The sequence below is a fragment of the Canis aureus genome, chromosome 8 (assembly GCF_053574225.1).
Source record: "Canis aureus isolate CA01 chromosome 8, VMU_Caureus_v.1.0, whole genome shotgun sequence".
Lineage (NCBI taxonomy): Eukaryota > Metazoa > Chordata > Mammalia > Carnivora > Canidae > Canis > Canis aureus.
In genome coordinates this window covers 50,689,582-50,717,213 of record NC_135618.1, presented here as the reverse complement: position 1 = coordinate 50,717,213, position 27,632 = coordinate 50,689,582, and the positions used below count along the sequence as shown (strand labels likewise).

General features: G+C 43.6%; 1 protein-coding gene across 4 annotated transcripts; it reads left to right on the top strand.

Annotated features, from left to right (window-relative positions):
* The first annotated feature begins 1,522 nt into the window (after window positions 1–1,522).
* LOC144318122 (uncharacterized) lies at window positions 1,523–27,304 on the top strand. 4 transcript variants are annotated; one of them, XM_077904933.1, is made up of 8 exons: window positions 1,523–1,557; window positions 2,949–3,266; window positions 10,954–11,071; window positions 11,769–11,907; window positions 20,499–20,581; window positions 21,512–21,590; window positions 24,086–24,145; window positions 27,169–27,304. In XM_077904933.1, the coding sequence occupies exons 5-8, from the start codon at window positions 20,504–20,506 to the stop codon at window positions 27,264–27,266; spliced, it is 315 nt and encodes a 104-aa protein (XP_077761059.1). In that variant the 5' UTR covers window positions 1,523–1,557; window positions 2,949–3,266; window positions 10,954–11,071; window positions 11,769–11,907; window positions 20,499–20,503; the 3' UTR covers window positions 27,267–27,304. The 4 variants fall into 4 exon arrangements, 2 of the variants coding, with proteins under 2 accessions (XP_077761059.1, XP_077761058.1); XR_013383964.1 differs by lacking the exon at window positions 21,512–21,590 and having other exon boundaries at window positions 27,169–27,292; XR_013383965.1 differs by lacking the exons at window positions 20,499–20,581; window positions 21,512–21,590; window positions 24,086–24,145; window positions 27,169–27,304 and adding exons at window positions 12,109–12,170; window positions 12,255–13,076.
* Window positions 27,305–27,632: the final 328 nt, after the last annotated feature.

Genomic DNA, 27,632 nt, shown 5'->3' with positions numbered 1-27,632 from the left:
CCGGAAAGCAAATTTTCTATGCTGTTTCTGGATATAAGATGTATATGTGGGGAGCCTATTTACAGGGGCAATTATTTCTCTCGCCTATAATAACCTTTCTCCCTATTATACTAATAATCTCTTTGTTCTGGAAATTTAGAAAATATAGATGAGAAGAAGGAACAAAAATGTGTACCTGCCATCCCATCACCCTGTGAGGACTCTGGTCTTATGTTCTTGCTTGTCCTCCCTGTCCTTTACAATTATATAATCATGACTTTTATACAAATGAGATCATACTCTGCATCCTGATCTATCAGTCGCTTTTCCACTTATCAATCTAACAGCTTCTGCATTCATTTCCTAGAGCTGCCGAAACAACCTCGGGGCCGGGGGTGGGGGGGTGCTTAAAAAAACAGGAACATACCGTCTCAGCCCGGGAACTGCATGTCCAAAGTCAAGGTGCCCGCAGGGCCGCGATCCCGCTGAAATCTGTAAGGGAGATCCTTTCTTGCCTCTCCCAGCTTCTGGTGGTTGCTGGTAATCCGTGACATTCCTCTGTTTGCAGCTAGCTCGCTCCCCTCTCTGCCTTTATCATACATGACGTCCCCCCTGAGCGTCTCTGTCTTCACCTGTCCATCTTCTTATAAGGACATCAGTCAGATTGGATTAGGGGCCCTTGACTGCAGTATGACCTCTTCTTAACTAATTACTTCTGCAACGACTCTATTTCCAGTTAAGGACATATTCTAAGATACAGAGAATTATGACTTCAGCATATCTTTTTATTCTTTTTTGGGAGGGCAGGAGCAGGGGTGGGGCAGGACATGGTCCATAATAGCTTCTCCTGCCATTAAGTATTGTTTTACAGTATGAGTTTTAAATGGCTACAAAGGATTGTATTTTATGGACCTACAAATATTCAGAGATCAGCCTGCCTTCACGCTGAATATGCAACCTGTGACCTCTCCTTGTCCAGCCCTGTGCAGTGACAGCGGCCATCACCTTGACAACAATGAAGATCAGAACTCACCAAAGCCTCCCCTCCTCTCTAGTTCCTACTGACAAAAAAGGACGACGGCCTTAATTGTTAAAAAAACAAACAAACAAAAAAACTCCAAAACCCTCTTAAATACAAAGAACAAAAAAGGGAGACTTGGGAACAATTGATCAGAATTTCCCTCCATGGCATTTCCAGTTAATCCAGATGTGACCACATTCTGGATCGCACCCAAATCTAAGCCATGATTCATCAGCGACTCAGCTGAATCCAACAAACGTTTTATTCAACCTGCTGTATGAGTGTAGGCAAAAATTTTCCAGCCCCAGTTTCTTAGGATGTCACCAATTATCTCAAAGGATGTTGCAACAGACTAGAAAGAAAGTTTGTTTATTTATTGGCCGGTTTGTTTTACATCACAGAACCTCCCTTTTCTGCGCTAGAGAGCTTCAGAGGCACATCTTGACAAATGCTTAGAGCGAAGGTACTTTAATAGTGCCTGTCAGGATTCTAGAGTTTTCATATACATTCTCCCATTTGATTCTGCAGACAACCCAGCCTAACAGGGCAGGACCATGGTAATGTGAGGCTCCCAGGTGCCTTGACTTGCCCAAACCCACTTAGCTTATAACCACCACCCCTGTGGGAAGCTTAACACCACCGAGACACAATCTCACTTAATCTTACCCCCAAACATAAGAGAGAACTGCCACACCCTTCCCCTTTCTAGAACAAACTAAATCTTAGAAAGCATGCTGCCTTGCCCAAGCTCACACAACTAGTAACCATGGAAGCAGGCTCTTGAAGCCAGGCTGCCAGACTCCCCAGGGTCACATTTGTGACCTCTAAACTGCCCTGTGCAGGGATAAGATGGGCTTCTGACATCCTTGCTGGCTCTTGACTCTTTTATCCCAATGGTTTCATTTAGTTCAACAGTGGCACTTTATCTCCATTTTAAAATGGAGGAGATAACACACACCTTTGGGAGCACCGCCCCTTGTTCTTTTACTTATGACACCCAAGGACTTTTGCTGGAGGGTATGCTGGATGGCACTTATGCTGCAAATGGTGGTAGATTTAAAGATTCTCCAGGTAGAGGTGATGAGTGCCCTGTCATTTGATAGGAGGGAATCTGTTGGGGTTCCACGGTCCCCAAAGTGTTCATGGGTAGTCTTTGGGGTGATATATGTATGAACAATCTTTTCAAGCATCTGCATTTTTTGTAAGTTACTTTGCTTAGTAGTCACATTACTCCCCATGAGAATTTGTAAGGTCCCCATGATCCAGAAGTAAACCCAAACAAAATACAATGTGTATTGTCTCATGTTTATACAGCAGGCTCTGGAAACCACCGTGGTTTTCTACTGAGAGAAGCTTATTGCTTTTGAGTATTGGTATCATAGTCAACAGAGTGTTGTTTAATTTATTTTTTAAAAGATTTATTTAAATAAAATAAAATAAAATAAAAAAATTATTTATTTATTTGAGAGAAGAAAGAGAGAAAGAGAGGGAGGAAGAGAAGAGGGAAGAGGGGCAGAGGGACAGAGAGAATCAAAGCAGACTCTATACTGAGCACAGAGCTGGATGTGGGGTTCAATCTCATGACCCTGAGATTATGACCTGAGCCAAAACCAAGAGTTGGACCCTTAACCAACTGAGCCACCCAGGCACCCCTAGACAGAGCATTTAAAGAGAACTCCAACCCATGCACATGGCAGGTACTTAAGAAACACAGAGTCGGGAAGAAGATGCTTTGTAGAGAGAAGCTCTGTCCACTGGTCTGAGGAGGAAAAGCAGCAATGCATCCAGAGATCCGGGACAATCATCATCCAAACACGCAGCAGCCAGGGGCTCTACCTCCATAAAAATGCCTGGGACCCCTTCCCTTCTCCCCATCCCTGCTGTAAGCACCGTGGTCCAAGTCACCAGTAGCCAAGCGTGGTCACTGATCTCTCTGTATGCCTTCTAGGTCTCTTCTCTCCATTGGTCTCACACTGATCCTTCCTTCCTCTTCCTTGAAGCCCTCTGGAGTGTCCTGCTGCTCTCAGAATACATCTAAGCTCAGGGTGATGGCTGCAGAGCTGAAATAGTCATAATAGTCTTTATGCCCCCAAAACAACCCATTCTGGCAACTCCGCCTTCTGCCCTTGAGAACCTCAAGCTTGCTCCTTCATCAGGCCTCTGCATTTGCTGGAATCTCCTGCCCCTAGATCTCTGCAGGGCCACCTTCTTCTCATCAGTAAGGCTTCTGTGGATGCTGTGTCTTCAGAGAAGCCCTCGTTCCAAGGTAACACGATGTTTGCTTTTCTTCGCAGCCCTTATAACCATTAAAATTGATCTTTGTTGGTCACTTATCATCTTGCTTACCCTGCAGGATATAAGCTCCATTGGGTAGTGTCTGAAACTCAGGCCCTCAATCAATACTTGTTGAGAAGGAAGGGATGGATAGGTGGGTAGGTGGCTGGGGTTCTCCTTCACGCTGAAGGACCCCAGCTTCCTAGAGGGACACCTGGAATAGACCAGCCTTGGAATGACTGCTTCCTCCAAAGCACGGGAGGCTCGTTTTCACCCCCCACTTAGTAGTGAATTATGTTACCTGCTGGTGAGGGAGAGGCCACAAGGGTTGTTAATTAGTTCCCTGATTATTCACAATTGAAACGATCATGGCTAAAGGATGGTGTTCGCCACGAAAACCTGTAGGAGAGCCAGGCCATTTGGCAGCTTCCAGTTCCCAAGAAGGCAGATCAATTTCCGTTTGATTTGTTTAAAAATAACAAATAAACAATGTGGAGCCACTTGCAAGGTTTGGGTTCCTCCTTTTCTGAAATTTGGGGAGAGGAGGCAGCCTGAAATTGCCAGTTAGGAGAAGACAGGCAGAGCACATTCACGGCTCAATCGGATTCCCCTATAATCATAGCTAATAACTGTGTTTTTCGACTACTAAACAATTCTGTTATTTTAAAGCTTCTAGTTAGAGAGCTAGCTAAATGATACTCGGGGGCTAGCCATGGAGAAGCCTCCTCTAAAATGCAGCACTGAAGCCCATTTTTTCCCACTTTGTTCTAATTTTATCACAGGCTGACCTGTGAGCCATTGACACTCACAGGGAGAGATAATGAATGGTGGGGTTTCTTAAGAAGCCCAGAAATGCACACCTATTCCCCCAAAATACAAAAGTAACACTGGGATTTTCTCTAGGATTATGAATTTAAAAGGCTTCTCTCCCTCAATTCACTCTTAATCTGGGCTCTTCCCTGACCTATACTATTCCCTGATCATCTAAATATGCCCCTTCCCCAGCTAAATCCTTCAATGACTCCCCACTGCCATTAGGATATGCCTAAAGCAGGCAAGTGACTGGCAGAGCTCTGCTGGCTTTGGCTCTGTCTTCTGCCTTCTGGTCCCATCTTCCTCCCACTCCTCCACAACACTCTTCCCATGCATCCCCCGTTTCCTCCATGTCCCAATATCATGGATTATTATCTGCATGCAGAAGAGTAGTCAAAGTTACGGACTCTGGAAGCCAGGATGCCTGGTTCCAGCTCCACCATATTTGAGCTATGTGGCCGTGGGCAAGTCATTTGACTTCTCTGGGCCACACATGAAATATCTGTAACATGGGGATAATAGAAGTATTTGCCTCATAAGGTAGCTGTGAGTATTAAGTGCATTAATGGTTGTACAGTGATTCAAAGAGTGGTCGGTGGATGCTGGTGCTCAGAAGACGTTACTTGTGACTAATGATCCTCTAAAGTGCTTTTTCTTCCTCTTTGCACAGGCTGTTACCTTTGTCTGAAGTAAATCGTCTTTATGCCCCCAAAACTTATTCTCTCGTTTGATTCATCTTTAGGTTTGCAGCTTAGACATTACCTCCCAGACCCCATATATGTGGATGAGGTAGCTTTCTCTGGATCCAACAGCACTCTCCACTTCTTCCATCACAGATGTCACCCCCAGTGTACTTTAATCGCCTGTTTATATGTCTGACTTACCAACTAGACCAGGGCTTCTCAACCTCAGGACTACTGATAGTTTGGGCCAGATCATTCTGTGTTGTGGGGGCCTCTCTTGGACACTGTGGGATGCTTAGTGGTATCCCTGGCCTTGACCCACTAGATGCCAGGAGCATCCCTCCCCTTCTATCCCAGTTGTGACAACCAGAAATGTCCCTAGACATTGCCCAGTGTTATAGGTGGGGAGTGAAATACATGGTCCCTGGTCGAAACCACTTTACTTGACCCTAAGCTCTGGGAGGACAAGAACTGTGGTCCCCTCCTGCCCACCCTCAGCACCTAGAAGAGCACCAAATACTTATTTGGTTCTTAATAAATGTCTGCTGAATGGAGATGCTGAGCCCAGCAGCAAAGCATGCCTCAGGCTAAAGTCAGCCGACCTGAGATCTCATCCAGGATGTGCGAGTGATTCGCTTTGTGCTGTGAAGCAATCCCTCCTCTGTGGTTCTGACTGGTTCTCTGAACATGACATGGATGAGTGTACTTGCTCCAATTATGGCTCTGGGAGGTGGGATCAGCCTCACCCAGCAGTTTGTTAGAAATGCAAATTCTGTTGCTCCTCCCCAGACCTACTGAATTGGAATCTCTGAGGGCGGAGCTTTGAAATTTGTGTTTTAACAAGCTCTCCAGGGGATTCTGATTCATGCTCCAGCAGTTCTTACAGACCCTGGCTGTTCTCAAAATTCACCTGGAATGCCTCTTAATGGTAGGATGTCTGGGATGTTAGATTCCCTCCAGCCCGACCACACCAGCAGCTCTGACATGGGGGCTGACTGCTGGCAGGGTTCGCCTGCCTCTTGTGATTCCAGGGCACAGCCAGGAATTGAGACGATCAATGCACATGTGTTCTAAAGCTCTGCTTCCCGGCCTAAACCTTCTGGAAATTGCATTAACTCTTTTGGTCCACCAGAGGGCCATTTGCGGCGCTGAGAAGGGACAAGGTTATTCCTGGGCGTGGGACACATGGAGGCACCGGCTGCAAACACACAGACAGAAGCATGTGTCCAAGAACTTCCTCCCAGGCTCTGTTTGGAAAAGTATCCAGAGCAAAGTAAGAAGCACCCTAAGTGACTCTGTAAGCTTTACTCATGTTCCTTGCAGTGATCTCAGGACAGTAAAGAGGGATGGGCAAACCCTCGCCAGATTCTCTATTTGACACACTCCTTTTACAATCCATGTCCAGAGGCTGATTGAGAAAGTAGCTGCACACTTGTGTGTGGAGGAGTGGCTGTGAGGTCAGCCGCACCTGTGTGTTTCTGACGATGCCACTTCCCCTCTTCTGGACCTCAGCTCTTAAATGCCGGTAATGAAACTTACTGGCTGAATTGTGGTGAGGATCCACCTAGGTGAATGGGTGAAACGCGGCACCAGAGCAGCTGCTCAAAAACTCAGTAGTTCTCAAAGTGTGGCCCCAGACCAGCAGCATCACCTGGAAACCTGTTAGAAATGCAAATTCTCAGGACCCACCGCAGACACACTGGATCAGAAACTCTGGGGGTGGGGCAAAAGACTTCCCCTCTCTGAGCTCCATTTTCTCATTTGTGAAACTAGAAATAATAGCAGTACCTAGATCTCAGACACCCGTTGTAAAGATTAAATGAGACACTCACGCAAACTATTTAGCATAGTGTCTAGCATGCAGTAAGAGCTCAATAAACAGGAGCTACTGTCGCTATCACAACTGTTAATCACCTGCAAACACCCCTGCCCTATGCAAACCTCAAAAAGAAGCTTTTGTTAAAACTGTTCAAATAACTCTTGTCAGACTTTGCAAAATGCTGGATTTGGGCTTGGGACTCTCCCCTTAGAACACAACACACTGAGCAGAAGTTACAGTGTACAAATATGCCACACTAATATGTTCGCCGGCTTTATAACTCATTCTGAGAGGGGCCATCGCTCAGAGCAATATGGCTATTTAAAGTATGGTCCCATTATGGGTTGTGATCTATTTAGGTCTATCCAGCTGTCAGAAAAGACTGGCTTTCCTGCCACCAATCAGTAATAAGGAGATGGGCTTGAGGCAGGTAAAAAGCAAACAAACAAAGCAGCTGACAGACTTGAAAAATACTCCACTCATGGCTGAGGAAATGTGAAAGATGCTGAGAGAAGGAAACAGAGTCAGCTCTGAGTGGCCTTGCCACAGCAACAGAGAAATTTCTAGATGAACCAACCACGGCAGAGGACTGACTGTTCTTTGTGGGTATCCTGAGGGCTGGTGGCAGTGTGAGCTGAATTTTTAAGGTGGGGGAAGAGAAGGAGGATTGAAATTTATCTTCGTGCATTGCGATTTCGATAATCAGGGTGAGGAGCGAAGAATCACTCAGCTGGAGATGGTTCACCTTCAGTAAAATTGAACCTTGCTTCCTTCTTATCTCTTACAAGGGACTCTTGTCCAGACCTCCTCGGTCTACTGGCCCCAATCACCTTAGGGTCCATCTTTCCCTGAGGGCTTAACTAGCCATCAGCTAAGAAGAAATCACAAGACAGTGATAGTCTATAGTTAGCTGGGTTAGAGACCACAAACTCATACAACTCAATAGTAAAAAAAAAAAAAAAAAAAAAGCCCAAATAACTCAATTAAAAATAGGCAAAAGACCTGAACAGACATTTTTCCAAAGAAGATATTCAAATGGCCAACAGATACAAGAAAAGATGTGCAACAACACTCATCATCAGGGAAATGCAAATCCAAACCACAATGAGAAATCACCTCATACAGGTTAGGATGACAATCATCAAAAAGACAAGAGGAACAAGTGCTAGCAAGAATATGGAGAAAAAGGAACCCTTGTGTGCTGCTGGTGGGAATGCGAGCTGGTGTAGCCAGTATGATGGAAGCTAGTATGGAGGTGCCCCACAAAATTAAAAATAGGGTTATTATAGGATCCAGCAATTCTACTTCTGGGTAAATAGTCAAAGGAAATGAAATCACCACCTCAAAGAGATATCTGCGCCCCAATGCTCACTGTGGCATTATTCACAAGAGCCAAGACCTGGACACAACCTGAGTGTCCATGGATGGATGACTGGAAAAAGAAGATGTAGTGTGTGTATATATACAATGGACTATAACTCAGCCATAAAACAGAGGGAAACTCTGTTATTTGTAACAAAGACATGGATGAATCTTCAGGGAAGTATGCTAAGTGGAATAAATTAGACAGAGAAAGCCAGTACTGTATGATCTCACCTATAGGTGGGATCTGAAGTAACTGAACTCATAGAAATGGAAGAGATTGGTGGTTGCCAGAAAGGTGGTAGGTGGGGAAATGGGTGAGGGGGTGGTTAAAAGATACAATCTTCTAATTATAAATAAATGAGTCCTGGGGGTGTCAAGTACAGCATGGTGATTATAGCTAATAATATTGTATTATATATTTTAAAGTTGCTAAGAGAGTAAATCCTAAAAGTTCTCATTATACACACACACACAGACACACACACAACTAACTATGTGAGATGATGGACGCACTTAATGTGATATTTCACAATACATAACAAATCGTTGCATTATATACTTTAAACAAACAATGTTATATGTCAGTCATATCTCAACAAAGCTGGGCAAAGATAAATAGAATTCTAGGAGAATATGTTACTTTTAGAAGATGCATGATGTATTGGGGTAAAGTATCATGAAATATGCAACTTATTTTTGAACAGTTTAGAAAAATTGTGTGTGAGCTGGTAGGTATGTGTGAGGGGTGTGTGTGTGTGGGGGGGGAGAGAGAGAGACAGAGAGCAGAGATTGCAAAGTGACAATGATATGGATCTAAGGTGGAAGATATGAAGGTGGTCACTACTATTCTCAGCCTTCCTCTGGAGCCAGTCTTCTTAGGTTCAAATCTCCATTCTCGCAGTGACATTGGGCAAATTACATAAACACTCTGGGTCTCAACATCACCATCTTAAAATGAGCATTATTAGAGTACCTACCTCACAGGGTCTTTGTGAGGATGAAAAAAGTTAATATGCTTGTATAAGCATTCCTTGAATGAAAGGAATGTTAGCTCTATTTAACTGTGATAGAAATATAGATGATTGATGATAGATGATAGATAGATAGATAGATAGATAGATAGATAGATAGATATAGATAGATACAAGGATGGGTAGGTAGATGGATGCATGGATACATCATGCATACCTGGACAAAAGTTACTTAAATAGATACATAGGTTATATAATGCCCCCACCTGGATTCTTGCATGCAAACACAAGTGGAAGATTTTGATTTCCCTCAGAAGTGTGCCTTGCCCCTTGTGGGAACAGAAGTGTGGAAGAGCAGTCACTGATACATAAGGCAATCACCTGCACCCAGAGTAGAGGTGCCCTCTGCCTTCCTTTCATCTGCTCCTTTCTCACTTGGGGGGGGGCACCTCCCTCCAAAGTCAATTCCAGTACAATCTCCCTGTAAGTGGTGCCCTTGTGGATATGGGCGTCTGTTCGGCCAAGGATGGAGGCTCTGCATGGTACTGCATGTAGAATAGGGCCTGGCACCTGGATTGCATTTTAAACACATTCTGTGCCATTAGGCAGTGCTCATCACTCAGCGGACTGACCGGTGCGTTGCAGGGTCCTCCCGGCCCAGAGCCAAGCTCAGCCAGTCCATCCGGCCTGGGCATCCTGCCAAGAGCCTCCAGCTGAGAAGCGGGCACTCTGAGGTCACTGCACACCAGTGGGGTGACCCAATGAGGAGAAACTGGCCTGGTGTCCACAGCAGGCCCTCTGTGAATCCCGATTAGAGAGCCAAGCCACAAGGGACCTTCTAGCCAAGCTCCTTGGGAGCAGACTTGGCTTGGAGCAGGAATAAACACTTTGTTTTGAACAAGCTCTCTCCCCACCTTGCTCAAATGCTGCAGCCACTCTAATCTGATCTTCCTTCTGTCTCTCAGCATACCTGGTACCTTCCTTACTTAGGATCTTTACTCATACAAATCCTCTCTGGAACATTCTTTCCTCTGCTGGTCCTGACTCACTGTATGGGTCATCCCCTCAGAGAAGCCCTCCTGGATCACACAATATCAAAAGGTGGCCTTTTGATTATCCTTTATTTTGAAACTGTTTTTCCCCTCTCTCTGTGACTTATCTTCTCCATTTGCAAATAAGGACAGTGACGGTAGTGGATATTCTCTATTTGCTCTCCTTTTCCATCTTCCTCTAGGCTCCCTTGAGCTGATCAATGGTTTTCTCACATCCTCTGGCTCAGATTCAGTCAATGAGAGGCAGACAGAGAGGTTGGGCTATTTACTCACCCAGCTCACTGCCTGCTGGGCGGGTGGCTCCATCCCCCTTCCTCAGGGTCCTTCCTAACTTCTAGGAAGTGCTCCCTCCCCACGCTGTGCTCCTTCAGGGCCAGTGGTGGTCACAGTTCCCTGAGGTTGCTGCCTTCAGATGCCTCACTTCCCCTGCTGGTAGCCCTGCTCACACCTTCTAAATGTCCCCTTCACGGTGTTGGACTCAATTTCCCTTTGGAGTGTGCCATCGGCTTCCTGCCAGGATTCTGACCCACACAGTAACATTATCAATCTCACAAGGCTGTTGTGAGAATTAAATTAGTTTCAGTGCAGGACACCCAGGAAGTGCTAAGATTATTATTTGTTCATCTTATTGGTAAAAACTGTCCTTCCTCTCATCGCATTTTGCACTCACTCGTGTGCTAATTGTTCACTACCTTTCTCCGTCGGTACTCTACAGTTTGCATGGAGATGAAGTCCATGTCTGTGTCTGTTTGTTCAGTCTTTGATGACCTGGTGCCTGGTGTGCAATAGAGCTCAAAAAAGGGAGGGAAAAAATGTCCAATTAAGGAATGGAGGAATGAGGGCTGTTTTTCAGTTTTGAGCCATTTTTATACATTACATTGAATTGCACGATATGGCTAATCTTAGAATGTTTTTGTCCTAAAACGACAGAAATCTCCTAAAGTATTATCTATTATCTCATCCCCTCTGATCCCAGGTAGTTAGCAAGCCAAGAGATATAATCACCATTTTATACCTAACGAAACAAAAGAAGAACAGAGGGAAAAGCAGGGAGAAGCCACCGACTGCAAACCTACTGTGCCAGGGCTCGTCAGGCATTTATTTGACGGATACAATTTAAGGTAATATTGACGAAGATCCTCATCACCACATCCTTAATCCGGATGCAGAGGCGGGGGAGGGGGGCGGTGAGAGGACTCGACACCCACAGTCATGCAGCTGGCATGTGGCAGAACCAGAACTCAGTCCTGCTGGGTGTGACTCGCTTTACCCACACAGCGATGCTCCCCATTCTACACCCTAGAGAAACTGCATACGTGGGCACACGGAAAGGTATGCAAAAATGTCAGGTTGGAATAGTAAAAACAATAACAACGCCAAATGTCTTTCAGTGGCAGAAAAGATAGATAAACCGGAACATTTAAATGCTAAAATAGTACACAGCACTGAAACGGAATGAACTAGGGGCGTACATATCACCCATAATATGGAGGGAAAAACAACAAATTGTGGTTGAAACAATAAACTCTCAAAGAATGCATTAGTAAAACACCATTTTATACCAAGTTTCAGATAGACACTAAACATTATCATGCGTTAAGGACACAGATATGTAACAGAAATGCTCAAATTCAAGGGATCCTAAGCACCAAATTAAAAATTGTAGCCAAAGGCATGGGGATGATACTCTAGGAGAGCAACCCAGGATTCTCAGTGGTTCATTCATTCCTGCGATGTTTTCCTTAGGCTGGGTAGAGGTTTGCTATACTATTTTATATGTTATTTTTCTAGGGGAAATACTTCATTTACAAACAAGAGGTGCCTTGCCTAAGGTCACCCAGCCGGTTGAGGATGGCCTGCACAAGGATAGATGCCTTCTGACTCCTCGACAGGTGCTCCTTCCCCTACAGCAAGCTGTGCAAAAAAGCAGGTAATTACCCCCATTGTGCAATGTGGGGAAGAGGTGAAATGCAGTGTTGAGTAATCCTTACGTTTACCCCCCTCTTTCCTTGATTACTGCCTTCCCATCACCTTTGGCACTTTCTTTCAAGTTGTCCAGATTGCCCTATATCCTACATGATTTAGTTTCTGTATGGCTTCGGTGCAAGAAAGGGGAAACTTCTCTTTGCAGGCTGAATCAGAAGGTTTCAAGACAGATGGGGAAAAGCTCCCAACAAGAAGCTGTCATGGCAGGTACTCTTGTTTGCCTGCCCTTCTGTGCTAGCAGAGATTACCTCCTAGATACAAGCAGAAAAAGATGACTCTTTACTTTCTCAGCCTCCCTAGGGCATAGCCAGTGACTTAATCTCCATAAAGAGAAAATCTGCCGGGGTTCCTGGGAGATATAACCCCTGTTGGTAAAAGGGGGGAAGGTACAAGAAGAAGGCCTTCTTCTCTACTTTGTATATTGATGAGTGGTGATGTGATGTCTGGAGCTGTGGCAGCCAAACTGTGACCATGAGGACAGGGCCAAGGGAATCCTAGAGAAGCTACTAAGTTGAGCTACTGGGTGAACTCTGGAATCACCTACCTCTGGATTGCTCCTCAAAGAAACAAAGGACTAATTGATATTGTTAAACATACTTTCTCTCTAGAGTTCTATTAGCAAATACATGTACATCATGACTGTCCTGCAGGAAGTAGGGGGGAGATGTAGGCTTTTTTATCCAAGTACAAATCATCTGGACTCATGCATTCAGAAGTCATCTGTTAAAATACATAAATAGAAGCCTGCCACTCCTTTATGTAGACCCTGTAATGGCTCTTTCTTGCTCTTTGGATGAGAATCGAAATCCTTAAGCCATCCCTCCTGGCCTGGCCTAGCCTCTGCCTGTTTCCAAGCTCATGTTGGGCCACTCTCCATGTGACTCATGAGACTCCCATCACATAAGTTTTGTTGTTGTTTTGTTCTGCTTTTTTGTTTTGTTTTGTTTTACTTTCCCCAGGGTGACAACTTCTTCTTAATAACTCAGGGTGCTCACATGCTCCCTCTACCTAAAAAGCTCTTTTCCTCTTTCTTTGCCTGGCTGATTCCAAAGCATCATTGTTTGATCTCATACTACCCTGGCTTTCTCCTTCCTAACTCTGTATTTACTTATGTGGCTGTGTATTTATGTCTCTTCAACCCCTGTCTCCACCAACAGAATTGGAGCTCCACTGGAGCAGACACCCTGCAGGACCTCAATAGCCTCTCTACCCAGTGCACAATTTATGTCTATTTTCCCAAAGTGAAGATCTGAGCATGTCACCCCATTCTCAAAACTACTGAAGATAATAAAAATTAACCAGTGTTATTATTGTACTTTCTCATGGCCTATGGTTAAATCTTATATATCCTTATCCTGGCACTCAAGGTCAACTTTATTTATTTATTAAAGATTTTATTTATTTATTTTAGAGATACAGAGATAGCAACAGGGATAGCAAGAGAGAACATGGGTGGGGTGGAGAGGGAGAAGCAGGCTCCCTGTGGAGCAGGAAGCCTGATGTGGGGCTTGATCCCAGGACCCTGAGATCATATTGTGAGCTGAAGGTAGACGCTTTACTGACTGAGCCACCCAGGCGCCCCTCAAGGTCATCTTTAATGCATCCTTTTCCTCATTCATTCAATATATGTATTGGGCACCTGCTACGTTCCAGGCACTATTCTAGGAAAAATCACCCTTCCTCCTTTGTCTTCTTCCCACTGGGCAGCAAGTCATCCGCTGTCCAAAACATCCTTCTCTGTTCTTGCCACCTGAGTTCTCACAACCACAAACAGAATACCATTCTTTCCATATTTTTGCTCCAACTCTTTCTGTTACCTACAATACCTTCCCATTCTCTGTCCACCCAATAACTCCTTCACCATCGGCTAAATCTCACCCTCCAGCTTTCATTCAAAAACATGCGTTAAGCCCCTACTTTGTGTCTTGCTGTCTCCTGCATTGTACTGGAGACACCACAGGGACATTGATTGAGTGTGACTCTTCCTCACGTGTATCTGACAATCCCATGGTTGGCACACATGATCTTCTCAGTTGTGGGAAGGAAAAGAGAGCCTCAGTAGAAAGTTACAGCCTCTTTTTGCCTTCAAAGGCTTAAAAGTTTGGAGGGCCAAGAGTCTCTCCAAATACTTTTGATATTGGATGCCTCCTTCAAAAAAAAAAAAAAAGGAATGGGTGCTCTGTTATACAAATTATATATAAATTCTCTGTTGAACTGTACACCCTCCTAATGACAACGCATATGCAAAACGCATTTTGCAAAAAGGGTCATTGTAAAACATGAGATAAAATGCACAGAAATTCTAACGTTTTCATTCAGCACCCCAATAGATTGTGTAACCTATCCCTGTTTTAGATTGCCTTGGTCTAACCTCAGGGGATGACTGGCTCGTTCTAGTTCACAGAGAATGGGTGTGAGTATCTTCAGGGAATGCAAAGAATTTTGGCTACAATGACAGAGAGATATTTATCTTGAGGCTTCTTTTACCTTTCTTGCTTCCCGTGATACTGGCATGTCTATTCTCTGAGTTCCTCTGAGTCTTGCTCCAGCCAGAGCAGGGGGCCTGGCAAACCAAAGGATTATTATTTTTTTTCCCTCCTCCTCCTTGCCTTACCCATGACCTAGGATTAAGCAGCACATTGCAGAGCTGGTCTGAATTTGAGAGCTGGCTATGAAGGTGCCTGCCCTTATCTTGTTGGGGTTTCTTGCTGCACACAAAGCAGCAACTTGTACTTCCCAAAGAGGGTGGGGGATTTCTGTGAATGTCTCATTCTTTGGAAAAAAGCAAGCCTGCCAGGAGACGTGTCCAGATATTGTTTCCTTTGGTGTGTCCCAACAATTTTCAAAGAGCCACAGCATCTCCTCCCCTCATCCCACTCACTCCTCCAGCCAAATGAGATCCAGCTGCTGCCTAGGCCACCCCCAGCTACCCACCAGCTCTGTGGAGAGCAGTCCTCTGGAAGCAGCCCAGCCTGTGTCTCTGAGCTGACACCCTGAACCTAGCTGTGCTCATTGTCCAAACCTGAGGTCTCAGCAAACCCTCTGCCTTCCTTGCAGTGGCTGGGGGTTTGGGAACAAAGCCACCAGATGCTCCTCCAAGTTAGCCTGCTTTCTTCACTGCCATGGCCTGACCAACCATTCCAGTTAGCCTGGGCCTGTCCCAGTTTCAGCACTGAACATCTCATGTCCTGAAAATCCCCTCACTTCAAGAAGGACCAAGTATGGAATTTTCAGGACTCAATGCAAAAACGGAAGTGCAGAAATGGCTCAAAAATTTATTAAGAATTTCAAGACTGTGACAGCAGAGCTTAAAGCTACATGGGGTGCCCTGACTGTGGAGCCCTTGTGTGAATGTACGGGCTGTATGCTCATGAAGCCAGCCCTGCTGCCAGGCAAAACATGACTCTTACTCAAAATACATAGATCCTGTCCAGAAATTATGTGGTCATCTCACAAGACTGTTACTTTCTCAGAGCAACAACGTGCTGCTGAGACAACAGAACATGCCCCCTGACCCTTCCTTCCACCCATCCTTTCGCTTATGCCTGAGCTTTCTGAAACACAGAATCACGCCACTCCACAACTTAGAGCCCTACGATGCACTCCTGGCTGTCTACAATATTCTCAAATGCGAGTGATAACACAAAACTTGCAAGCTGCTAGCATTGACTTAAATTATCTTTGCTATACTGTTGTTTAAATATGTCCCCACATAAAACTCGGCGTCAACTTCGTATGCTCATGGATCTTAGACTATGATGAAGCCAAATTTATAAATTAAAAAAAGAGTAAGCCTATAAACCCAGTAAAATTCAAATTAACAACATTAATTTAATTGGATGAGGTTGCTTTCCAAAACTAAAGTGCCCTGGGCAGAACAGTTATGTGTCATGTTGGCTGCTACGACATAGGCTCTTTCTCGTGGGAGTTCTCCTTTGTACGCTGGTTCCTGGGATGGCTCAGTGCTCCGGGCCCTTTTCCTTGGTTTGAACAAGTCAGGATACCACTGTTCGAGTACCACTCTCTGACACTATGTGAACTTCACCTGCAACAAAGCCACCTTTCAAGGATGAGTTCCACCTCTGTTCTTTTCCCATTAACCTGACATGTTAATTAGTGCTGGTGAGATCATAAATATGAATATAGGCATGCGTACTGTAATGCCACTGCAGTGCCAGGTTATGAGTGGGCCACGCAGATGACCTAAAAAATGTTTATGCTAATTTTAAAACTATCGTCGAAATACAGTTAACAATAATCAGTATTTACTGAGCTATGTGCCAAGCATGGATCTAGGTTTTTGCCATATAACAATTTATTTAGTCCTCACAACTCTATAGGGCAGGCTTTATTATTAGTGCCATATTACAGATGAGAAGCCTGAGGCTCAAAGAGGTGACATCCACTTGTCCTGAGTTATCCCACCAGAAGTTTCTAAGACAAATCCTCAGTGAACTCTCAGATTGCTGATGAGGCATAAAGACCTTGAGAGGTTCTTGGCTCTAGTCTGACATTACTGGCCCACAGAATGAAGTTCAGACTCCTGAGTTTGCTAGTAAAAGGTTTCCTTATCTTGTTTGTGGGCCTTCTCCTCTTAGTGGCTTGCTGCTCCCCCATCTCCTCACACATTTTCAGGGCTGCTAGTGAAACCCGAAGGGGGCATCAAGCTCTGTCACATTTCTCTGTTCTTTATGGTTCAAAATCTTCTCTCTCCTGGGATGTTCTTGTCCTTTTCCAACTGGAACCTCTGCGTTCTGCAAGATGATCAGTGTCACTTCTCTGGGATGCTGTTTCCAAATAAGGCAAGGCTGATGCTTTTCTTTTGGGTTCCCAGTACCAAGGCCTCTCTTTCTTTTTCCAAAGACACCACTGACCTCCTCATAGCCCCTGCACTGGCAGCCCCCAGAGCTAAGCCAGCCAGATCCTCCTCCTCCAGAGATTGTAAACTAAGATGCCCCAAGCCTGGGAATTTGAAGTCAGAAGCTGTGCTATACCAACACCTGGCATGTATTTATTTCATGCTTACTTTTTGCCAGGCCCTGTTGGAAGAACTTTGCATTTTCCACCTTATTACTAGTCCACAGCAATCCTACAAGGAGGGGGGTACCACCGTCCCCTTTTTACAGACAAGGAAGTTAGTGCACAGAGAGAATAACAAATCCCCCACCATGGTTTGGACAATGGCAGCACCAGCATGGATTCTAGAGTGCATGCTTTGAGCCTTGATATAACACTGCCTCTTCTACTTCAGCAGAACCAAGATTGGGGCTGGCATCATGAAGAAAGCACAGGCAAGCTGAAAGTGTATCAGAGACTAGGTGATAAAAAAGGAGATGCTGGTTCATAGGGAAGAGAGGCAGGAGCAAAAATAGGACAAAAATCAAACTTATGGAGAGAGGCAGAGAGATTCATCTGACCTCAATCGCTGACGCCCCAGCCACTGTTCGTGGTGACCTGCTGGACATCTTGTCTTAGAGCCCAAAGGCTTCCCATGTACCTTTTCCATGGACTTTTTCAAAAACCCACCTTAGATTGAGTGAGTTTCTTTCCTTTGCACCAATACAAAACAAAAACAAAAACAGAAAACCAATAACACTGCAAATCCACTAGCTCCATGAACTCTAAGACCCTGAGCGACAATATACATTTTTGCTGCTCCTAAAAGGAAGCTTACCTGTTGGCTCAGTATGCAAGATTTGGGTCATACTTAATCTAATTTTTAGCTTAAGTATATCCTGTGCAATTATATTTAGAATATCCTTATACTTAAAAATTCATTGTTTGTTTCTCTGAAGTTCAAATTTTACTGGGTGCTCTGTATTTTATCTGACAACCTAACCAGGGATCATGTGAGAACCTCAGAGCCCACCCCAGACCCACTAAATCAGAATCTGCATTTTAAAAGATGATTAGCATGCCTATTAAAGTTTGAGATGTCTGGCTAAAAGATGAACCAAAGGCAGTGCAAAGATAGTACAGCAGCTCCTATGTCATTAGGGATCCAAACTCTTCCTATCTTTCTCTCTCTCCAATAAGGATCTCATGGTTTCTGTCCTCCAGGTCACTTCATGGTCCAGGAGAGATTCTTAGGGTTCTCTCTATGAGTCTGGCTCCAGATGGAAACAAGGGGAAAAGACCAAGAGCCGCTTCCCAAAAGTTCCAGCCAATAGCCTCCCATCACATCTCACTGACTGCTCCTACCTGTGAGGGAAGCTAGGACATGCAGTTTTTCAGCTGGGCCCAGGGCACTTCTCTGACTTAGGGTGTATGTGTGTAGGGGAGGAGTTGCTATTCACCAACTTGGGCAGGTTGACCAGCAAAGGAGCAAGGTAGGGCAACAAGACCCCTGAAATAAGATTACTTGATAGAAAGGGAGAGGCCCTAGCTGCATTCTACACCTGAGATAATTACAGTGCTCAGTTCAGCAACAGGGTCCATGTTGAGTATGGTCTTAGCTGATGCCAGAAGCTCCCATGGACCCAGACACCTTAACACCATGCTCCGAACAATGGCTGATTGCAAGAGTGTGAGAGTTGGAAAGTCACAAAACTGACCACAAAACACTCTTGGCCGTGCTGAACCCCAAAGAAGTGAGTTGTGGACCATCAAAGAACCATAGCAGCTTTTGTTGGGATTTAGGTGGCCAAGTGGAGCATCTTGGAATCCTGCAGAAGCAGTCTTCAACAGCAACACCCGGTGGCTGCGAGAAGCAACAGCAGCGATGGGCTGAATAGACTGCTGGCCTTGGCTCATTGATGAAGACGCCTGCTTCCCTAAAGACCCCAGAAGCCAATCAAGTGCAGGACCACTGTGGAAGGCTGTATACAGAGTACTTACTGTCTCACTGGGAAAGATGTGCCAGGGTTTGATCAGAAACACACACGATATGTGAACATGTTTTGTACCATGAGAATGGCTGTAGAATCAGGATGGTTAAGGCAGATATTTTTGGCGAGGACAACTTTTTTGTCGCCAGTCCAATCTTACCCCTTGAGTTGGGGTAGGCCAAACCCGTAGCTACTCTGGGATCTTTTCAAGCTGGGTTTCTCTCAAGTCATGCCAAACTGGATTGAATCCGGGTTTCTTGATGTTTGTTACACATGATGCCAAATACACTTCCAAAGCAAGAAGCATTTCTCTTCAAATAGCAGTTGAGCATGGCAGGCAAGTTGTGACTGGAATTAGCCTGCTCCTCACTGCCTTATTAACAAACTACCTCTTTTTAAGTGGCATTCCTTTTGAGGCAATTTGCAGAGCAGTGATAAAAAGACCCTCTGCCAAATTACAACTCCTTCTTGAGGGATACGCAACGACTCTACTTACTCTCTTCGTTGCGGGCACTTCTGCAGAGGCAGGCGTGGAGGGGTGACAGATGAGGTGAAATGTTCGCCTCCTGGCAAGGGAGGGGACTGGGAGAATAAGAAGCTACAAGGGGCTGAGTCTGCAGGACACACCAAGGGTGTCAAGGAGAAGAGGGAAGTAGGGACGCAGTCTTTGTAGGCAGAGCGCCCGGTTAGCCAAAAAAAAAAAAAAAAAAACAACTCAAACCACTTTCTGTCTCTGCATGTAAGGGGAATACTTACAAGAGGAGAAGAGGAAGGAAAAAACAAGAGGAAAGGAAAGGGAAGGGGGAAGAGAGATTGGAATTTCAAGGGTTGAAATATTAAATGGATAGTGCAAAATCCAGCCGATGGTTGTTTTACTGTCTGTGATTCATCGGTTACACGTGGCTTCAATTTCCTTTGAAATCCAGATGTGTTTCAAAAGACGACAGAACAAGGGTAGGATAAAAGGGAGCCTGGATCTCATAGTTTCCCTCAAAACAGAGATTTGGATATTTTTGGTCACCCCCTCTGGGTTCTCAGTGCCTGCTGGATTCAATAGACAGGGGATGACAAGTCCATTCTCTGGAGAGAAAGGGTTTTCAGATAACTGGAACACAGACCTCAGAGCCTCCCGTGTGAACAGAGATGCAACCAGGGCATCTGGAAATTAAATAGGGACCTCAGCTTACTTTCCCAGCTTGCCAGTGTTATTACAACCCATGGTTGGCTCTGAGTATCTTTCTAAAACATACCAGCAACTGTGGCTTCATTTTGTCGATGCAGGTCCAGATGCTGTTTGGAAGAATGCTAGCTTTGTTCCTGACCTCCCACGGCTCTCTCTTTCCAGAATTCAGATTGAATCAATGTCTTGAGTATGGGCTCCATCCCCTTTCTGACCTCATCTCCCCCACATTCACTCTACTTCAGCCACACTGGCCTCTTCAAGAATCCTTCAACTGCGACAGATAAGCTCCTACCTCAGGGCCTTTGAACGTGCTGTTCTTGCTCCTTCTCATGACTCATGTCCTCAAGTTTCACCTTAAATGTCACCTTCCCTGAAAGCTCTCCTTAAAGTTCTAAATGGCCTGTTGCTTCCTAACTCCCCGGTCTACTTCACCATGGTTTATCTCCCAAGCACTTATTCCTACCTAATATACAATATAATATACTGGCTTAATGTGTGCTTCATCTATTCCCCTCCCCCAACTAGATTAAATGCTCCATGAGGACAGGCTGTTGGCTGATTCTGTTCACGGCTCAATCCCCAGTACCAAGGACAAAGCCTGCAATATGGTAGGCCCTTAATATACATTTGTTAAATGAACTGATAAAGTGAATAAATAAGAATGTGCATTCAGACAGTTAAAAAAGATCAGAGGGGAGCAGAGCCAGGAGCTAGGCAGTCAATGGAAAGCTGGGCTCTAATTGACTTGGTTTCATTTCCACGAGGAACCTGACCTGTTATATACCTGTTAGAATATGCCGACATGGGTCTACAAGGAAGACTCAGGGACTATGGCCAATGCTAGGACCACCCTGGGGAAGGCATTACCTGCCCCTCATTGTGCCACACCTTGGCCAGAGCCACTGATGGGTCCTGCAGGGCGACTCACTCTGACGTGGCATTCAAGGCCCTCCCCAGCCTGGCACCAATCAGCCTTAACATCCGTGTCTCAAATACTTTGTCATACTATATTCATTCACTCAACAAAATATCTCAATTTTATCTTAAAAATCCATCCCAAGTTTGCATTCAACTCCAATATATAGTTTTGCTTGGGAGAATACTGAAAGAACATTTTTGCTGATAGACTCTTAATTTTAGCCCAACTCTTCCACCTTTGCTCATCTAAATGGACTGTCAGGAAATTCCACAGATTCAGGGATTGTGCCTTCCTTTTCAGGGAGTTTCTCAGTTTCTGAAGCCCTTGAATATACTAAGAATGACTGGCTTTTCCTTGGGGACTTTTGTTAAGCAACACACTAAGCATAATCCCAGAGCCTAGTCAAATGTAACATCTACCACAATGCACATCAGCATATCTACCCTACAGACACACTGACACACACACAAACATAAACACACAGACATGCTGAATCAACCACAAACATGACACAAACATGTAGATATGTATACAAGTGTAGACACACATGAGGCAAGCATGCATAAACACACTGAATTTATTGGTCTAAGTTCAACTAAGATCTCAATGCTCTGTTTAGGCTGTTCTGGAAAATAACATTGAAAGACACCAACAGCCTGATGTTCATGAGAAGAGGCATGGATTCTTTACCTTAATAGGTAGTTCATTTGCTTTTTCTCTCCCTAGAATTTAAAAAAAGATTTTAGTTATTTATTCATGAGAGACACAGAGAGAGGAAGAGACATAGGCAGAGGGAGAAGCAGGCTCCCTGGGGACCCTGATGTGGGACTAGATCCCAGGACCCTGGGATCATGACCTGAGCCAAAGGCAAACCCTCAACCACTGAGCCCCAGGTGCCCCACTCTCTCCCTAGAACTGAATGTCTTGACCAACTCAAGCTTTTGGTGAAATAACTGAAATAACCACAGCCCAGCCTTATACCAGGTGGTACTGATACGTCATGACTTAGCTAAACCATTAAGTAACTTACTTTATAGAGATTATTTTAAGAAAAAGTATTTGCATGGGAATGTGTTGCAGATACAGTAGGAAGTAACCATATTCAGGGCACTGCTTGGAGAAGCAATAGGTAATCATAGGCAGGGAAAAGCAAAATAGGAATATAATACAACTCTTTTAATTTTTTTTATTCTTTAAACTGGGATAAATGCTCTAAGGGTGGTATCCATGAGAGTACCAAGTCACCATAACTGATCTGACAAAGGAAAATAAATAAGGAAATACTTATTTCAGGGGAGCAAGGCAGGAGTGAGGAATCCCTTTGCCCTCTTGCCCTTCCTAACTTCTTGTATCCTCCACCTCTTTCAGCTGTTTCTTGCTGGAAACAATCTCAAAAGGCTTTCTCTATTAGGTCCAGAACTATTTATTTCAGTTTCACAACTCCAGGATGTAAGGCGCACATGGACACACGTGTGCATACACACATACTAACATCCACAGGACTAAAAGTTTTTAGAAAAGTTTCTTTTTTTTTTTTTTTTAATGAAAAGCAATGTTGCAATCGTTAAGAGGCACATCAATCTAGCCACAAAGTGAGAACTTTTTAAGGAAAGGAAGAATGTTCTCATTAAGCCCTAAAACAGTATTCTTTTCCATTGATCATCCAAACCAATTTGCTCTATGTAGAATTGCTGTGTTAAAAAAAATTAGCTGTTGATACCATTCAATACCAATTACATGGATTTTTCCCTCAACATAAGGTGTACTTGTAGTTTTTCTCAGTCTCATAATTAAAAAAAGGTGATAAGCTATGTGTTCTGAATCAATTCACTTAGATTTCAAGGGGCACAATGGAATGTCCGTTGTTCCTGAAATAAACAACAAAACCTTCACTACTCAGCACGCCTGGATGGTAGGAATAACACGTATTTGTCCTAGCAGTGTTTTTCGCTTGAGACCCACTGACCCAAGATATCTGTGGCTAGAATCCAGGAGTCTGTGAACTGGGTGGGGAAAATGTGCTTATCAGTTTTCACAAATTTCCACTTGAAATTGAGCATTTCAGTCAATTATGACTGGAAACAAAAATGACTATAGTATTAGCATTATCTGTGAGAAATCACAGCTTATATCAAATTACAGGCTACTTTTGTAATGCAGTGTAGGGTATTTTATGCATTTAAAAACATCATTGTAAGAAGGTGTCAGAGAGCAGACGGTGTCCATGGCACATTAAGGGTTAAGACCCCTGTTCCAGGAGACCTGAGTCATGAGTAAGCATCAGAATCTGGCATGGCTGGTGGTGGTACTTGAAATCCCATTAGGAAACTCCTTTGGGCCTTGAAGCCTTCTCCACTACCCAGCAAAATGCTCATTCTAATGTCCAGGAATGAAATTCGTATTGAAGGTTCTTTGGAGGGGTACCAGAGGTGAAAAGGAAGCATAAAAAGATCTCCCCGATCCCTCTACATATTTAAAAAATGGTATCCTGGGGCACCTTGGTGGCTCAGTTGGTAGAGCATCCAACTCTTGATCTCAGGTCTTGATCTCAGGGTTTTGAGTTCAAGCCCCACAGTGGGCATGGAGCATACTTTAAAAAAAAATGGCATCCTATTCTACATCAGTATTTTGCAAACGTCTTTTTCCCTTAATATTCTGATAGTAAAAATTTCTTTAAAAATTTTTTCTAATATGGGACGCCTGGGTGGCTCAGTGGTTAAGTGTCTGCCTTCAGCCCAGGGCGTGATCCTGGAGACCCGGGATTGAGTCCCACTCGGGCTCCCTGCATGGAGCCTCCTTCTCCCTCTGCCTGTGTCTCTGCCTCTCTCTCTGTGTCTCTCATGAATAAATAAATAAGGGCTTAAAAATTTTTTTTTCTAATTTTTCTGAATTAGAAAAATTAAAATTTCTAATTTTTCTGAATTAGAAAAATTTTAATTTCTAATTTTTTCTGAAAAATAATTCTTTTCAGAACTGTTGTTAGGTCATGTTTTGGGTTTGTTTGTTTGTTTGTTTTCTGATCAGAAGCCTCGATCTGAGCGCAGACTCTTCTAAACTCTGGACCTGTGTTCTCTCATTTATTTCTCACAACCGCTCTTTGGGGAGGTATTGTCGTGAATTCCCGTCAGTGCTGCCATCCTGCCTCACTGTGAACTTCTGGCACAGCGACACTCTGAGCATACTTGTTTTACAGTTGCTGCACCATTCCTGGAATTGGATGTAACTTCTATCAAAACAGACCAGATGGCGGAAGGTGAGTCCACTGTCAACATAGTGCACCGTTTTTTGAGAAAAAGCAGAGAAACAAAGGAAGCCCCAGCATTGGCAATTCCTCTTCTGTAAGGAGACCTTGACTTTAGGCTATGGCTCAGATGCCAGACCCCCTGTCCCCTCCCTTTTCTTTTTAAATTTCAATAGCCTCAGATTCAGGGCATCCACTCAGCTAAGCTTCCTTCCTGGAAATGGTCATCTGCCACCTGGTGGCTGAATGGGGACTCGCACTCTTCCTTTGGCCCGGGTGGGAGACGCGCTGGATGAGGCTGAACCGTTACTGCCCTGACAAAGCAGGAGAGCAAGGAAAATAACTGAGGCCCAGGCTCTGCACCCAGCATCTGGGTGAGATGTCGATGCCCTCAGTCTTCACTGTGGACACATCTGGATGCCTTATGGAACTCTTTCCCCAGTACATCTGGCTAGGGAGATGTAATCACAGCTGCTGCCAGAGGGTCATGTTAACTGAACAGTTTTTCTGAACAAAATTAATTTCCTGGGGAAAAAATACACAAACAAAACACTTAAAATTTGTTAAATCTAAATAATCCTGATAAGTGAGTTGCTCTTTTTATTGAGACTTTCTGTTTTACGCTAGGCACTGTGCTGAGTTTTGCATACAGTGTCTCATCTGCTTTTCCCTTTTTTAACAGCTCTGAGAGCTAGAGATTAAATATTTCTGTGATGAAGCTGAAGCTCAGTGAAGCTAAAACACTGTCCAGGTTCCCAAGGATAGTATGTGATAGAACTGGCAGTTAAGTGCAGACTTTCTGACACCAAGGTCCCAGAGCTGACTACTGTACTATGCTGCCTTGAGTACACACACACACATGCATGCACACATACACATGCACACACACTCATATACACATGCACACACAGATACACACATGCACACACACATTTAAGGATGTAAAAGGTCAGCTCTTTTACTAAGCTACCCCCAATACAGCAAACATATCATTAAAGTACAAATCTAATACTTTACTAGAAAGACTAGTTAGTTAGGCAGGCAGGAGAGAGAGGACTATTGTTCATTACAATATGGTTGCAATGGAATTTTCAAGGATTTGCCTTGAAATGGTAAAAATACCATTTTAAATCAACTAATGCTAGCAAATAAAACCCATTAACAAGGATATTATGTCATGGCCAAGTGGATTTTTCCCAGGAATGTAGGGTGATTCAACTTAAGAAAGTCAATCAATGTAATATACCAGATTAGTAGAATGAAGAAAAGTATATAATCATCTCAAATGATAATGTAAAGGCATTTGATAAAATCCAACATCCTTTAATGATTAAAAAAATCAGAGAACAGGGAACAGAAGAGAACTTCCTCAACACAATATAGGATGTTTATGAAAAATTCACAGCTAACATCATACTGAACGGTGAAAGACTAGAACCTTTCCCCCTAAGACTAGGAATAAGAGAGAATGCTTGCTTTCCCCACTAGTATTTAACATTGTACTGGAGGTTCTAGCCAAAGCAGTAAGACAAGAAAAAGAATTAAAGGGCATCCAAATTGGAAAAGAAGGAAAATTATCTCTGTTTACATATAACATGATCTTATATATAGAAAATCCCAAAGAATCTACAAGAAAGCTACTTGAACTAATAAATGAACTCAACAAAGTTGCAGGGGACAAGAGCACAAGTCGTATCTACACTCCTGCAATGAATAATCCTAAAAGAAAATTATGAAAGCAATCCCATTTATAATTGTATCTAAAAGAATAAAATATCTGGAAATAAATTTAACAAAGGAGGTAAAAAGGATTGTACACTGAAAACTAAAAAATATTACTGAAAGAAATTAAAGAAGACCTAAATAAATGGGAAAACATCCTGTGTTCATGGATTGGAAGACTTAATATTGGTAAGATGTCAGTACACAGACAGTGATCTATATATTCAATGGCCTATCGGATCTTAATGGCCTTTTTTCCAGAAATGGTAAAGCTATGACTCAGACCCACATGGAACTGCAAGAGGCCCCGAGGAGCCAAAACAATCTAGAAAAAGAACAATGTTAGAGTACTCATATTTCCCCATTTCAAAACTTGCTGCAAAGCTATAGTCATTAAAATTGTGTGGCACTGGCATAAGGACAGATATATAGATCAATGGAATAGAATTGAAAGTCCAGAAATAAACCTGTACATCTATGGCCAATCGATTTTTGATAAGAGTACCATGTACATTTATTGGGGAAAGAATAATCTCTTTGACAGTTGGTGCTGGGACAAGTGGATTTCTACATGCAAAAGGCTAAAGTTGGCCCTAAACTCATACCTTAGACAAAAATTAACTCAAATAGATCAGCAACCTAAATATAAGAGCTAACACCATAAAACTCTTGGAAGAAACATAGGGGTAAACTTCATGATCTTAGATTTAGCAACAGATTCTTATATATGATACAAAAGCACTAACAAAAAAAAAGAAATAAGGCGTGTGTGGTGTGTGTGTGTGTGTGTGTGTGTCTTTGCATATCTCCAGAATTAGGGGAAGATAAAAAATAAGAATAGTAACCTTTTAGAGCACCTTCGCCAGGAATGGAATCACAGCTCAGATGTGAAGAAATACCACAAAAATCTTGATTGCTTTAGGTATGTTGACATCCTAACAATATTAAATCTTCCAATCTATGGCACAGATCTTTTCCAATTTATTAGGATCCTGAAACAGAGAGAATAAGTGACTTATTTAAGAACCTAGTTGAGTTCTCTCTCCCAGAACTCAAAGCTGAGCTCTCTCTTCCAGGGAGTGCTAGGACTATTACTTATTTGTAATTTGTGATAATTCAAGCAAGGGCTGTTCTCTACTCTCCCTTGCTCTTGGGAAAACTTCCCCATAGGCAGTGTGAACAGTGTGGGGGAAAGGTTGCAAAAAGTATGCTTTGACTACTGATAATCAAATTGCTTTTGAGCACACTTCAGCACTTTAGAAGCATCCATTTATATATTAAGAATGAGTATGCTAATTGCAAGCCATTCTTAGGTATCCTTGAGGGATCTCTACTGGGCAAGCCTCATTTGAATTACTCTCTTCTTTCAACAAACATCCAGTACTTGAGACTTACTGATTATACGCACTGAGTCTGAATTACAAGATTTTTTCGTAAAGATGAAATGATTAAGGTAAGATGAGAATGGAACTAACTAGCATTAACTGAACCTAGCATGTGGCAGGCAAGGGAATCATTGTTCTCAGCTCATGCCTAAAAGGAGGGTTCAGCTTTTTTGCAGATTAGCCCCTCCTGAAAATAAACAGATTCAACTCCCCAGTGCAGTAATAAGAAAAGGATGTTTAACCAGAGACCCATGGGTGGTGAAGGGAAAGTGATTTTAATAATCAGCCCTGCATACAGGATGAAAATCTCCTTGAAACACCTATTTTTTCCACCCAAGTCTCTCCTTGCCAGTTACCTCATTTTTTGCTCTCCTTCTCCCCTAAAGAATCAC

Bases quoted from the DNA above. Each gene is read 5' to 3' on its own strand.
- LOC144318122 (XM_077904932.1), top strand. From the start codon at position 3,084: ATGCCCCCAAAACAACCCATTCTGGCAACTCCGCCTTCTGCCCTTGAG. The intron at 11,072-11,768 runs GCATTTATTTGA...TTATTTTTCTAG, and splicing joins ACTGTGCCAGGGCTCGTCAG to GGGAAATACTTCATTTACAA. The intron at 11,908-12,108 runs GTAATTACCCCC...TTCTCTTTGCAG, and splicing joins CAAGCTGTGCAAAAAAGCAG to GCTGAATCAGAAGGTTTCAA.